The 14,179-nt window shown below is 38.1% G+C and overlaps 1 protein-coding gene across 2 annotated transcripts in view; it reads right to left on the reverse strand.

Annotated features, from left to right (window-relative positions):
* Positions 1–14,179, reverse strand: part of Kiaa1328 (KIAA1328 ortholog) — a 287,235-nt gene that overhangs the window by 61,731 nt on the left and 211,325 nt on the right. For both annotated transcript variants that reach the window (XM_032885880.1, XM_032885881.1), the window contains one exon: positions 631–812. In XM_032885880.1, the coding sequence (XP_032741771.1) occupies positions 631–812 (182 nt within the window). The remainder of the gene's footprint in view (positions 1–630; positions 813–14,179) is intronic.

The raw sequence follows: 14,179 nt of genomic DNA on the forward strand, positions 1-14,179 counted from the left end.
ACCACTGAGCCATCTCTCCAGGCCAAGTCAGTCCTTAAGGCTGTTGGAATAGACTGCACAGGCATCACTCCAGGACCAACTGGGAAACACACATCTCTTTCATTCATTATTTCAGAGTTACTAGTAGTGTATTTCCCTTTAAAACCTACACATAAAACAGGAAGTATTATCAGCACTTCAAAGAGTGCTAGGTACTATTTATTGAGACTTGGGAAATAGGGCTTTAGTTACAATGTGAAAGTTGCTCATGACCTCTCCTCCATATTCCCTACATTATCGGTCAATTATGAGGCCTTACTTTTCCAGGAGAGATTTATGTTCAACTCTTTATTACTCACATTGAGAAAAATCATTTGGTATCTACAACCATACTTACTGCTCAATTCAGCTTCTAAAAGGAGGGCCAAACTGGACAACTTCTCATATCAGTACTCTGAGAGAAATAAACGTAGATGTGACTTGAGAATGTAGTAGATGGGCCATCCACAGCGTTCCAGGCACATGTTTATCTGAAATGCTAACTGCAGCTCAGCAGAGTGGATATCTGTGCTGTCCACTGGATTGCAGGCACCAGCCGCCTTCTGCCATCCTTAGCAACTTCTCTTTCTGTTACTGTGACAGTACACTCACCTCTCTGGAGTCTGCATGTGTCGTTCTGTTGACATGTCCATTGAATGCCATTCTCCACGTGTGACTGAAACTCAACAGTGTTCTTCTCCTTCCGGTTTTGCGCACTGTTTGGAGAGTCTGGGCACTTTTTGAAGGATGATGAGGTTCCATGCAGCCATCCATCACATTTCGGCTTCAATAAACTGAAAGAGGAAGCATGAATGGTCTACGGAGGCACAGGGAGAGACACAGAGCACATGCACATATTTGAAATCAGCACGAATTGCAATACCACTACGACAGTAAGAATCCTTTCCTTACTTTAATTGATAGATAGTTTGAATATTTTTTCTGAAGGTATATTTTGTGTCTTGCTACAATGATTTTGAAGAACAAATTATTTTAATTTGGAGTTTTGCAAAGGAAACTTAGGTATCTAGGGCCAGTGTAGCAACTGGAGGCAAATGGTAGTTCAATACCAAGGTAGGAAACATTTAAGTTAACTTTATGGTCTGGGATAGATTAGCAGAAGAAAAGTAAAGCAATGAGGGATCAAAGACTGTCAGAAAAGCAAAAGAAAATGAAGCATTTAATTGTGTAAGATAAATCAAAAACAAAGAAAATGAACATGAAAATCTTTGGTGTGATGTATGTGAGGAACGTGAGACAGAGGCTAAGACAAAGAATCAGGAGCACAAAGGCAGGGCATAATGGAACTACAGTGAGTGACACAGCCTTGGCATACAGTCACCTGTGAGTCACTTTAGAAAAGAGAGAAAAAAGAACAAAACATCTTTACCTATATCATGGATGGACCAAGCACACATGGATGGCAGGGTCACCAAAGGATGGCAGGAGTGTAAAAACACAATGACTTTGAGTGGCACGTCAAAGCCTTACAGAAATAATGGTGGAAAACAAAGGAATGGAACACACTGAGATTCACACACGGAGGCAGGTTTGTAAGAAAAATGCTGGCATGCTTGCCTCTGCGCTTATCAAATGTGACAGGGAAAAGGGCCTCTGTCACAAACAGTGTTCTCAAAAGAGTGCTGATTTTAGGCACTGACTCATAGCCTGGTGGTGAATTTAAATTATCTAGAAAAGTTTATGACTTCTGGAATCTCACTCACTCACGCATAGACGAGTCCTGTTTCCTCCCTGACTGCTTCCCTCTCTTGTTCTCTTTTCGTTTTAAAAATCTCCCCAGGGCATTCTATAATTATAAACCCTAAAGCAAAGCTGTACCTACATTAGTAAGATGCTAACTGCTAAATAATCTTTTCTTTTCCCTTCCCTTCTCGTTTTTCCTTTACATTTACAAACCCACATACCTAATGAGCTCCAGATTTCATTAGATTATGTGATGGTCTTTTTTTATTGGATACTTTTATTTACATTTCAATGTTATTCCCTTCCACGGTTGCCTGTCCATAAGCCCCCTATCCCATCCCCCATCCACCTTCTTCTATAAGGGTGTTCCCCCTCCCCAACCACACCCCTCCCCACCTCCCCACCCTGACATTCCCCTACCCTGGGTGGGGGAGTCCAGCTTTGGCACGACCAAGGCCTTCTCCTCCCATTGGTGCCCAACGAGGCCATCCTCTGCTACATATGCACCTGGAGCCATAGGTCTGTCCATGTGCAGTCTTTAGGTAGTGGTTTAGTTCTTATGGGGTTGCAAGCCCTTCAGCTCCTTCAATCCTTTCTCTAATTCCTTTGATGAAGATCCCATTCTCAGTTCAATGGTTTGCTGCTAACATTCGCCTCTGTATTTGTCGTGCTCTAGCTGAGCCTCTCAAGAGACAGATATATATGTATGTATGTATGTTAGTATGCACTTCTTTGCTTCAGCAATATCGTCTAGGTTTGGTGGCTGTATATATATATATGTATATGTATATGTATATGTATATGTATATGTATATGTATGTGTATATGTATATGTATGTATGTATGTATATGTATATGTATATGTATGTATGTATATATACAGGTTGGATCTCCAGGTGGAGGCAGGCTCTGAATGGCCATTCCTTCGGTCTCTGCTCCAAACTTTGACTCCATATCTCTTCCTGTGAATATTTTTGTTCCCCCTTTTAAGAAGGACTGAAGCATCCGCACTTTGGTCGTCCTTCTTCTTGAGCTTCATGTGGTCTGTGGATTGTATCTTGGGTAAATCGAGATTTTGTGCAAATGTCCACTTATCAGTGAGTGCATACCATGTGTGTTATTTCTGTGATTGGGTTACCTCACTCAGAATATTTTCTAATTCTACCCATTTGCCTATGAATTTCATGAAGTCATTGTTTTTGGTAGCTGAGTAGTACTCCATTGAGTAGATGTACCACATTTTCTGTATCCACTCTTCTGTTGAAGGGCATCTAGTTCTTTCCAGCTTCTCGTTAGTATAAATAAGGCTGCAATGGACATAATAGAGCATGTGTCCTTGTTATACATTGGAGCATCTTTTGGGTATATTCCCAGAACTGGTATAGCTGTGTCCTCAGGTAGTACTATGTTCAATTTTCTGAGGAACCTCCTGACTGATTTCCAGAATGGTTGTACCAGTCTGCAATCCCACCAACAATGGAGGAGTGTTCCTCTTTCTCCACATCCTCCCCAGCATCTGCTGTCATCTAAATTTTTGATCTTAGCCATTCTGACTGGTGTGAGGTGGAATCTCAGGATGTCTTGATTTGCATTTCCCTGATGACTAAGGATGTTGAACATTTCTTTAGGTACTTCTTAGCCATTTGAGATTCCTCAGCTGAGAACTCTTTGTTTGGCTCTGTACCCCCTTTTTAATAGGGTTACTTGGCTCTCTGGAGTCTAACTTCCTGAGGTCTCTGTATATATTGGATATTAGTCCTCCATGTGATGGTCTTTCTTAGTTCTTCGTTCTGGGCTCCAACTACACAGCCTCTCAGCTGATGCAGCTTAACTTGCAGGGATCTTTTCAAAGAACTGCAGGGCTGGTTCTAAGCAGCTAGCGTCCATTTTAGTGTCCAGCACAGAAAGATGAGAAAGAAGACGTACACCCTGGACAACCATCTTCAAGTGCACTGCCTTCTCACCTGCATATAACTGAGTTTTCTAAGATATTTTTTATGTGGAAATGAAACCTTTACACAGTCTTGGTATATGGTCACGTGTGAATCACTTTAGAATTTCCTTCTCACTAACACTTACCTTTGAGTAATTTTTAAAAATCGCAAGTCATGGCAGTAAGTGGGAACAAAATTCTTGTGAAAAGTGTTTATTTCCCAAGGGGGGGGGGACTTTAAAATCGGAGAGGAAGGGTGGACTGTAGAAAGGAATCCCACTCAAACATGAGCTACTGCTAAGCAGAGCAGGACAAAGAGGAAGAAGAAGCAGGGAAGAAGTGCTCTTATGTCCCTCTGTGTTCTAGAAAATAAAGGAGATCTGTCCTTCTCCTCTCCTAGGAAGAATAAAAACTGACCACTGAAGACAATCTCAGACCTCCAGATGAAGCAACAGGATTTATAAGTAACATTTATTTATCTTTACTCAGTTTGTGCCCCTCAGAAATGCAAAATTCGGGGTTGGGGATTTAGCTCAGTGGTAGAGCGCTTGCCTAGGGAAGCACAAGGCCCTGGGTTGGGCCCCAGCTCCAGAAAAAAAAAAAAAAAGAACAAAAAAAAATGCAAAATTCCTTTTCTTCTGGCTTATCATTTGTCTAGGATTTTATTGTTCTTTGTTGAAGACAGCTGAAGGTAGAATTGAAGATCATCTCTGAAAATGACTCATCCTGTGGGTGTGTCTCATATATAAAAATATGCATAGGACAACATTTGTGTGGCTTTTCCCTTGCTAATCTATATTTTGTCATAGGAACCAGCGTCAACTATAAAACTATAAAAGATGAAAAATTCTTTATGGAACTCTCACCTACCCCACCTGGGGTATCTCTCTGAGATCAAGTTTTACTTTATCACGTTCATTATGGAAAATAACAGATTGATTTTTCAAATATTGAGCTGACTATTTCTAGGATAAATGTTATTTAGTCAAATTCTATAATACTTTTTATATACCTGGATTGGATTTGTTAATATTTGTTAAATATATTTTTTAACAATAGTCTTTGGAATTTATGCTTACGAGGAAGGTTCATCTGTCATTTTCTTTTCCCCGTATCTTGGTTTGGATCTCACTAAAGATAAAAGAAAAACTTCCTTTGGTTCAAGAATTCTCAAAAAAGATAGGAAGAAAAAGATTTTCCTCAAAAAAGGGCATTTGGATTATTTCTGAAGAGCCTTTATCTTTAATAATTGAGGTTGATATTGACACCTAAAGGTTAGAAGTCAATAATGCTCCTAAAGAACCCACAGTACACAGAACAGATACCATAACAACAAAAAGTTAAGTGACAGAAAGTTCATAGCGATGAAAGAATCCAAGAGTAAACAATAATGCAACCAATTAGAAAGAAATCAATATACAACCGTGTAGGACTTAGCAACCCTTCTCTGTGCTAATTCTCAATGCCACTCATCCTAAGTGTCAAAGGCATAGACTTGGGACTAAAAAGGAACATTCAACTACCAAAGACCCTCAAGCTGAGAGTAAAGGGGCAGAAGTCAGCTTACCATGCAAAAGGAGCCCAAAACACATCAACCTAGACATTCTTATCCCTGATAAAGAAGACTTCACACCAAAGTTGCAAGAGATAGGAAGGCCACAACAAATTAATGCAAGAAACAACCCATAAAGAAACTATAACAATTATAATTGTTCATACATCACATATTGGGGATCCTCATTTAATAAAACACATACCAATGATATTAAAGGGCAAAGATGGGCTAGTGAAGATAATTCAGTGAACAGATGGGTTGCACAGTTAGAAGACCCTGAGTTTGATTTTCTGTGTAAAAAGTTGGTTGAAGCCATGTCTATATTTGTAACCCCAGTGTTGTGGTGGATGGGGAGATAGACAGGAGAATCTCCCAGGATTTGCTGGCTACAGGGCTGGCTCCAGTTTCAGGGAGAGAGCCCTTGTCTCAAGGGAGTAAAGTGAAGAGGATACCTAACTTACCCCTCTGGACTTGGCATATGTGTATATGAGTGAATGCATCTGGACACACATATGGGCATACAACACACATGTCTATATGCCTCTTGTATATACACATACACATGTACGCACAGAATAAAAGATAGGTTCTTATACAATAGTGCATGACTTCAACACCATACTGACTAAAATCAATAAAGAAACTTCAGAGTTAATATGTAACATAAACCTAAAGACTCAGCAGATACTTATAGAATAATCCATTTAATAGCTGTAGAATACACATCTTTGTTTTCTCAGCAGCACCTGGTGCCTTCTCTAAAACAAAATAGGATTCAGTTAATAAAGCCAATCTTAGTAGATACAAAAAAAAATCAAAGCATTGTTTGGTATTTTACATACCATACTGGATTAAAATTAGAACTCACTAGGAAGGGAAACCACGAGAATTATAGAAATACTAGCAGATAAAACAATATAATCCATTTCCACTTTTTTCTTTTATTTTCAAGATTATAATATCATTACAACATTTCTCCCTTTCCTTTCCTCTCTCTAAATTCTCCCATTTACCCCCTTGCTCTGTTTCAAATTCATGACCTCTTTTAAATTATTATTTCAAGTATATGGCATATACCTATTTTCCTAAACATACCTTACCCAGTTGGTATACTGCTGCTTGTGTGTTTTCAGTGCTAACTATTTGATATTGGATTAGCAATTGGTGTTGTCTTCTCTGCAGCAGATTATTTATCCCACTCTCAACATTCCTTAGTTTCTTGTAAAAAAAATATACTCTTGAATGACCATTTGTGAGCAAATTCCCATTACCACATGTCAAATACTCTTGCCGTCATGTTTTCTCTACCATGATGGGTACCTTTTCTTTATACCTTTAAACTAAGAGTTGTAATAAATCTTTCCCAATACTTAACCAAATTTATGCAACAGGATACATTGTTTTATTTCATTACTGAAATAAAAATAGTAACTAACACAGTTTAGTTACAATCTCTTGACTTTATTATGGTGTCAAAATGCACACACACATACTATTTTGTGCTTTTAATATGCCATTTAATAATTTATATTATATTTAACATTTTATTATAAAGTAGGTTTGATAGTAGATGATTTTTCCCAGGTAACAAAAAATATCCAGAATACACTTTTTAGGCTGATAAAGCTAAGTTTTGATCCTTGGTATGGTAGGTTTATTAAGTATATCTTAAAAGTGATAATAATGATAATTATTTCTTTTATGAGTAAAAGCTACAGAGCTTGGCTTACTGGGCTTCTAGCATGTCTTGTGTGAGTGAGCAGAGCTGCTGTGAGTTCATCACTGAGACCATCAGGTCAAGCCTAGAAGACTTGGTTTTGTTTTACAGCATTCATATCCGTCTGGCAGCTCTTACACTCTTTCCTGCCTCTTCTTTCAGAACATTCCCTGAGTATTGCTGATTTGGGGGCTATTAATAAGGATGTCTCCCATTGAGGCTTGAGTACTCAGCCCCGTATTCTCAGCACTTTCTGGTAATGCATCTCTCTATTGACTGCTGTCCACTGCTCAAAAGGCTTTTCTCACCGAGGCTCGGAGCAGCCCAGGTCTTGGCGCTAGAAGTTGGGCTCAATGGTTTATCAGGTAATCAAGTGGTTATATGATGATGGTTATAAAACAAAATCCAGAAGAGATATGAAGACTGCAATTGAAACTAGATGGAAATTTTAGAACTGAAGATTATTGTAGCTGATATAAATATTAGAAATGTAGATGAAAGCATAAATGTTAAATACATTTTTAACAGAATAATAGAAATGACTTAATTTGGAAAACAGAAAAACATTTTTAAAGGAAACCAAGCAGACTCTCTGGAATCTTAAAGGCAACCCAAAGCTGTCTAGGAAGAATACTCTGAAATCTTAAAGAAGAATACATGAAAATGGGGCAGAACAAACAACTTAAGAAATGTGCCCTAAAGGTAATGTCAAAAGGGGCTCTAAACCTGATTTAAAACAAAACAAAACAAAAACCCTTTGATTTAATTGTGGCCCTCTAGATACTATTAACCACTGGCCTGAGAGGACAAGGGGAGCAGAGATGGGTGGGAGGTGGCTGGCAGGTTCGGACAGCCATGAGCACCAATTGTCTGACTCCAGGGATCAGCTTCAGTGAGACAGCTCAACCTTATTCAGGGTAAACAAGGGCTATGTAGATCTTGGGGCACATGTAGGAATTTCCAGGGTAGATATACACTATTGGTTAGGGCAGGAATACTGCATTTACATGAGGAGGAATTCCAAGAACCTGCTAGGCACATTCTTGTGGGAAGAGAGAAAGTTAAACCTGTGATCTGACAATAGGCTCCCTGGCTTTCCTCAGAGGTCTTCTGGGTTTCCAGCAGGAGGGGTTGATTGGTCATAACACAGTATCTAGTTATCATTTGGTGGAAAGGACTGAGTGGGACTTATGAAGTGAGCAAACATGCAGCACCTGCAGGATGTGCAGGGCCATCCTCTACGTAAGGCCTGGCACTTGTGTTTAGAGACACTCTCCTAAGATTAGGCAGAGGAAGCCCCCTGAGAAAGCTTGGAGAGCTTCTCCAGACACAGTGGGCTGCAACTTTAATACCAAGGCCTTCCTACCCTTAATAGTCAAATTGAGTAAAAGCAAAGATAAAAAGATGCTCGATTCGAGAAATGTATTAGTAACATGTAGAAGAATGATATTACAGGTGATCTAGTAACATCAGAACAGTCATGGCCAGAAAGTAGACAACTCTGTCATCTCAGAAGTTTACTTCTCATAAAATGTCCCTCAAAAAGAAAAAAATAATATTTTAAAATTAAAAACGGAAATTTTGTTTCCAGAACACCTGCAGTACAAGAAATAACAGGATGTTTTTCAAGTTGCAAGAAAATGACACCAGATGGAAATTTGGATCTATAAAGAGAATTAGGAACATCAGAAATAGTACATGTGTAGATAAATATAAAAGGCTGCAATTTAAAAAAAATTCTTTTAAAGTATGGGAGTCCTCAAAGCTAAACTGATAACACAAGCTTACATGTACTGAGAAAAAAATATATATATACATACATATATGTATATATATATATACATATATACAAAAATAAATGAGGACAGTAGCACAGGTAACAACAGGGAATTAAATGTACTGATACAACAAAAAATATCCTACTGTCTACACAAAGTGTCCCAGCATTACTGGTACACAGTCTACTCTAAGTTAGGGAAGCATTCTGAACTGGTTACACAAACTATCAAAGGGAACAACAGCTGGGGAGGTGACAGAAAAAGGATCCTCTCCTTTCCTGGAAAAAGAAAAGGAAACAAGCTGGCTTGGAGGTTCATGTCTGTAAACTCATAACTTGAGGATGGTAAGGAAGGGCGATTTTCATGAGTTCCGGTCTAGCCTGTGCTACAGAGTAAGATCATGTTTCCAAACAGAAAAGGGACGGAATGAGCAGCCCCTTCCTCATCAACATCAGCTTAACTTTAAATGCATTATGCACATAAATTAGCTTTTGTCCATCTGCTGTGCGGAAAGTTGTTTGAATTTATCTTTGTAGGGCTGGGGATCAAACCCTAAGCCTTACACAGGTTGGCAAGCTCTCCATCAATAACTAATTGGTAACCTCTAGGAAAAGAAAAGTTAGCGTTCTTCACGGGAGTCTCACTGGGGATACAAACCCTACTTAACAGCAAGCCCCATCTCCCGCATTGCAAAGCCAAGAAGAAATGAACTCAATTGTATTTTTGGAGGTATAGCTCATTGCTTTACCTGTGCATTTTTGAAACCTTACAGGTCTTTTGCTTATGTATTATGGCTTCTGATTTTATTTTTATGGGTTTTCTCTGTGTTTGAATGTGTCTCTGTGTTTGTATGTGGTTCATTTTTTTCTAGTCATATATCAGAATATATTGTATGAAAAAAATCTATTTTCAATTAAAATAGAATATAAATTAAGGCAATATCAGAACACACAAAAATCATAAGGACACATGCATCTAAGACAATGCTTTTAAAACCGATGTAGTGAAACCTGTTAAGACTAAAGACTAGAGAAATTCACATTCTATCTTGGAATTTTAGTCTTCCTTTATTATCAGTTGATAAGAAAAATAAGACAAAATTTCACTAGACTGTGAAAGAACAAGCCCATCAGCCTTTAGTCAGCTTGTGCAGACCACTGTACTCAATGGCAGAATGAACTCTTAGAAATGCATGTGCAGTGTTGCCTAATACATACTATATTAGCTTACAGATAAATTTCATATATTTTAAAGAATTTAAAGCTAATAGAATATGTAATTTATCCACAATGGAGTTAAACCAAAATAAAAGTCAACATGTCAGAAAAATGTGATAGGTGTTTAACACACTCCTAAATAATCCCCAGGCTGAAAAAAATAAAACAAAACTGGAGAGAAGTTGGTATTTAAAAATAAAAAATAGCTAGGTCTTGAGATGCTATAACTTGCTCTTGGCTCCTGCGCTCCATTTTCAGTCTCACAGCTCTGCTTGTATTTCCTGAGGGAAAGCTTGCAGCAGGGGCAACCCCCAACACACCTCCAATTCCTTGCCTACCAAGTCCCCCTAAAGCATATCCAACAGGGGTAAACAGCACCCTGTCCCCTGCACTCCATTTTTTGGCCTTCAACTCTGCCTGCATTGCCAGAGGCGTGATAACACAAGGGACAACCAGACGGCTAACGTTTAGTGTAAGAAGACAGTATGGCCCCACCAAAGGCCAGCTATCCCAGTACAGCGAGCCCTGGATGTAACAACACAGCCGAAGTACAAGGAAATGACTTTAAATCCAATATTACAAAGATGATAAAGACCTTAAAGAAGAAATGAGTAAATCCATTAAAGAAACAGGAAAATTCAAAGGGGTGAAGGAAATGAAGAAAATAGAAATAGAAGCAACAAAGAAAACACAAACTGAGGGAATCCTGGAAATGAAAAACCTAGGTAACAAAGAGGAACTACAGATGTAAATATCAACAACAGAACAGGAGATGGAACAGTGAACGTCAGACACAGAAGATACACTTGAAGGAACTGACACAACAGTCAAGGAAAAGTTCCCTGACCAAAGACAGAGATGCCTATAAATATACCAGAAGCTCACAGAACACTGATTGGACCATAACAGAAAATCAAGCGAACTTAACAGAACATTTCACCCCAAAACAGGAGAATATACACTCTTCTCAGTACCTCACAGAATCTTCTCCAAAACTGACCATATAGTCAGTTACAACACAAGTCTCAGCAGAGACAAGAACGTTGAACCCCCTTTATCTTAGCACAGCGCCACGGGTTAAAGCTGGACTGCAAGAACAGAAGGAACAGAAAGCTTACAAACTCATGGAAACGAAACAATTCTCTACTTAATGACCTCTGGGATAAGGAAAAAAATTAAAGACTTATTAGAATTCAATGAAAATGAAGGCACAACATATCCAAACTTATGGGACACAAGGAAAGGTGCTGAGAGGAAAGCTCATAAAACTCAGTGCCTTCATAAGGAAACCCCACTCTACCAACAGCACAGAGCTCTAAAACAAGAGGGGTAAGCACGCCCCAAAGGAGTGGGCAGCAGGGACAATCCACTGAGGGCTGAAAGGTCTAAAATACAAAGGAGTGCACAGCGGGAACAATCCACTGAGGGCTGAAAGGTCTAAAATACAAAGAAAGAGGACGATACAAAGAATCAACGAAACCAAGACCTGGTTCTTTAAGAAAATCAACAAGATAGACACACCTTTAGCCAAACTAACTAAATGGCAGAGGGACAGTACTCAAATTAACAAAATCAGAAATGAAAAGGGATGCATAAACAACAGAAACTGAGGAAATTCAAAGAATCATTTTACCTTATTTCAAAAGCCTGTACTCCATAAAATTGGAAAATCTAAACAAAATGGATGGTTTTCTAGACAGATACCACTTACCGAAGTGAAATCAAGATCAGGTAAACTCAACAGTCCTATAGGCCTTAGGGTAGGGGGAGTCCAGGGATTGATTGATGAAATTCTCAAAGAATAAATAAAAAGCACATTTACAAAGAAACTAAGCAGAATTATAAGTAGAAAATATTTCACTAAAAGAGTCTGAGATATATAAATATCAACAGCAGATGTTTCCAAAATCACATTGACTAAGCTAACTGCATAGGCAGGCACTGCACACGTGCTCTGTACCTAAGTCAGACTTAGTTGTCAGCTAACTGTATTTCTCTGTATTTCTTACTATCTTTAGAGTCCAGCTGAACTACGCACAGAATTCACTAAAGAGTATGACATTTAAAGACATGGGATAGAATTATTAGGAATTATTACTTAGCATTGATTGGAGCGATTAAATTGATAGAAAATGATCAGATGAAGATATTAGAAGAAATTAAAGCTACAATATTTAGAATTGCTACATCTTAGACTCCCTCAATTTACTAAGTCAGACCTCTTGCCTCAGTGTTATAAAACACTACTAAATGGGAAGCCGAGAAAATCTGCTTTGGAGTGGAGAAGGCCAAACCAACATCTAGAGCATGCAGAAGTTTTCTTTCTCTTTTGCCCATGTCTCATGTCGCAATAGTCTGCTCTTGAGTGAAAAATTTTAAATGTCATTCAGGACCAATTGAAAACCACTTGTATTTGCATTCCTTAAAAAGCAGAAAAACATTAACCTTTTGTTTTATTGAATTTAAATGCCAAGGAAATGCTGATGTAGTCTTGGGAGACTGAAATACTTTTATAAGGAAGAATAGATGTCATTTATTAACACAAAGAACAATTACTTGATAGGATGCCTTCTGACAAAAAGCAGATTGGTATTCTCATCATAGAAAAGGCATTATGAAAAAAAAAATCTAGCCTAGACCTCTGAGACTTGAATAATTTAAAGCTGCATTTGGTGCAATTTGAATTTTTCTTTAGGGAGGCAAAGTTAAATACCTTTAATTTGTTCTAATTATTTCAAATTTGCAAGTTAATTATGGCTGATCATTAAATAACAAAAAGGACTATCGTCTCCATAGAGTTTTACCTCCTACCCTCTGCATTACTTAAGCTAGATTTTAGTATGCATGAATTAACTTTCTAAATAATCACACGGTTTGGCTAAATGGCTCAGTAAAATGAGCTCTGATCCTCAGAATAAGCATTAATGGACATTAGAAATGCTACTGGGACTCATGTTACTTACAAGTACTTTTAATGGAGCCTTATTTACTAATCTTTATGTACTGCTCAAGTTAGAATGCCATATAGATACATTACTCTGCTTTACTGGAGAAAAGTCCAATCCTGGAGACAATAAAAACAAATGCCCATTTAACACCAACTAAGTTCATGATGAAATTTATGCAGGGATGTGATGATGGGATTTCACTTGTTCTTGCTGTTCATCTCAGTAAATCAATCTAGGCCAGACTGACTGCTCCATATGTAAAGAGAGTTACTGATACATTCCGTGACTCAGACCAGCAAGCACCCCTAGTGGGATACTTACATTCCATCCATTGCTTTGTAAGACACATTTGGTGAAGTTTTTTGCTTTCCAGCTTCTGGGCACCATTTCTAAGCATATTGGCAAATAGTGATCATGAAGCCAGATGTCATATAACCATATTGCTTAGAAATTTTCCTAAAAAGTTTCCCTAACTATCCTAAATATATCATCACATTCTTAGAGACCTGTGATTGAATAAAACATTTTGAGACCAAAAAACAAATCTGCAAAATAAAACCTAAAGAAATCTTCCATATACTCAAATGTCTGCTTTCCTACTTCACAACCATCGATGTATCCACATCATTTTAATATAGCGAATACATTAAATTGAATTCTTATTCAGGCACAGAAGTACATGATGGAATAGCTATCTTTGAATATTTATTATTAAACAAGGAGTAACAGATAGGTGAATGCATATACAGTTTAGTATGGTACTAGGATAATAATGTAAGTAAAATGTCATATGTAGGAGAAAAACAGTAATAGGAAGCTTTGGAGAAGGGTGGAAAAGCAAAAAGAGATGGAAGTAAGAGAGGTCCTAAGGAGGAGTGGTAATTTCCTATGCAAAGCAATGGCATGGTCCCTGGTCCCATTATACAGCACTTCTATGAAGAACTTATGTCATAAGCTGGGGAGATGGGCTCAGCTCTGAGCAATCGCTGGTTTTCCAGCGCTTCCAGTACTTAGATTTGATTCCCAGCACCCACATGGTAGATCAGTTCCATGGGATCTCTTTTGGCTTTCACAAGGACCAGGCAAACATGTAGTATATAGACTATGAAGACAAAACATTTATGTATATAAAAGTTACAAAGAAGCTGGAAAGAACCCAGATGCCCTTCAACAGAAGAATGGATACAGAAAATGTGGTACATCTACACAATGGAGTACTACTCAGCTACCAAAAACAACGACTTCATGAAATTCATAGGCAAATGTATGGAACTAGAAAATATAATCCTGAGTGAGGTAACCCAATCAC

The sequence above is a fragment of the Rattus rattus genome, chromosome 15, assembly GCF_011064425.1.
Source record: "Rattus rattus isolate New Zealand chromosome 15, Rrattus_CSIRO_v1, whole genome shotgun sequence".
Lineage (NCBI taxonomy): Eukaryota > Metazoa > Chordata > Mammalia > Rodentia > Muridae > Rattus > Rattus rattus.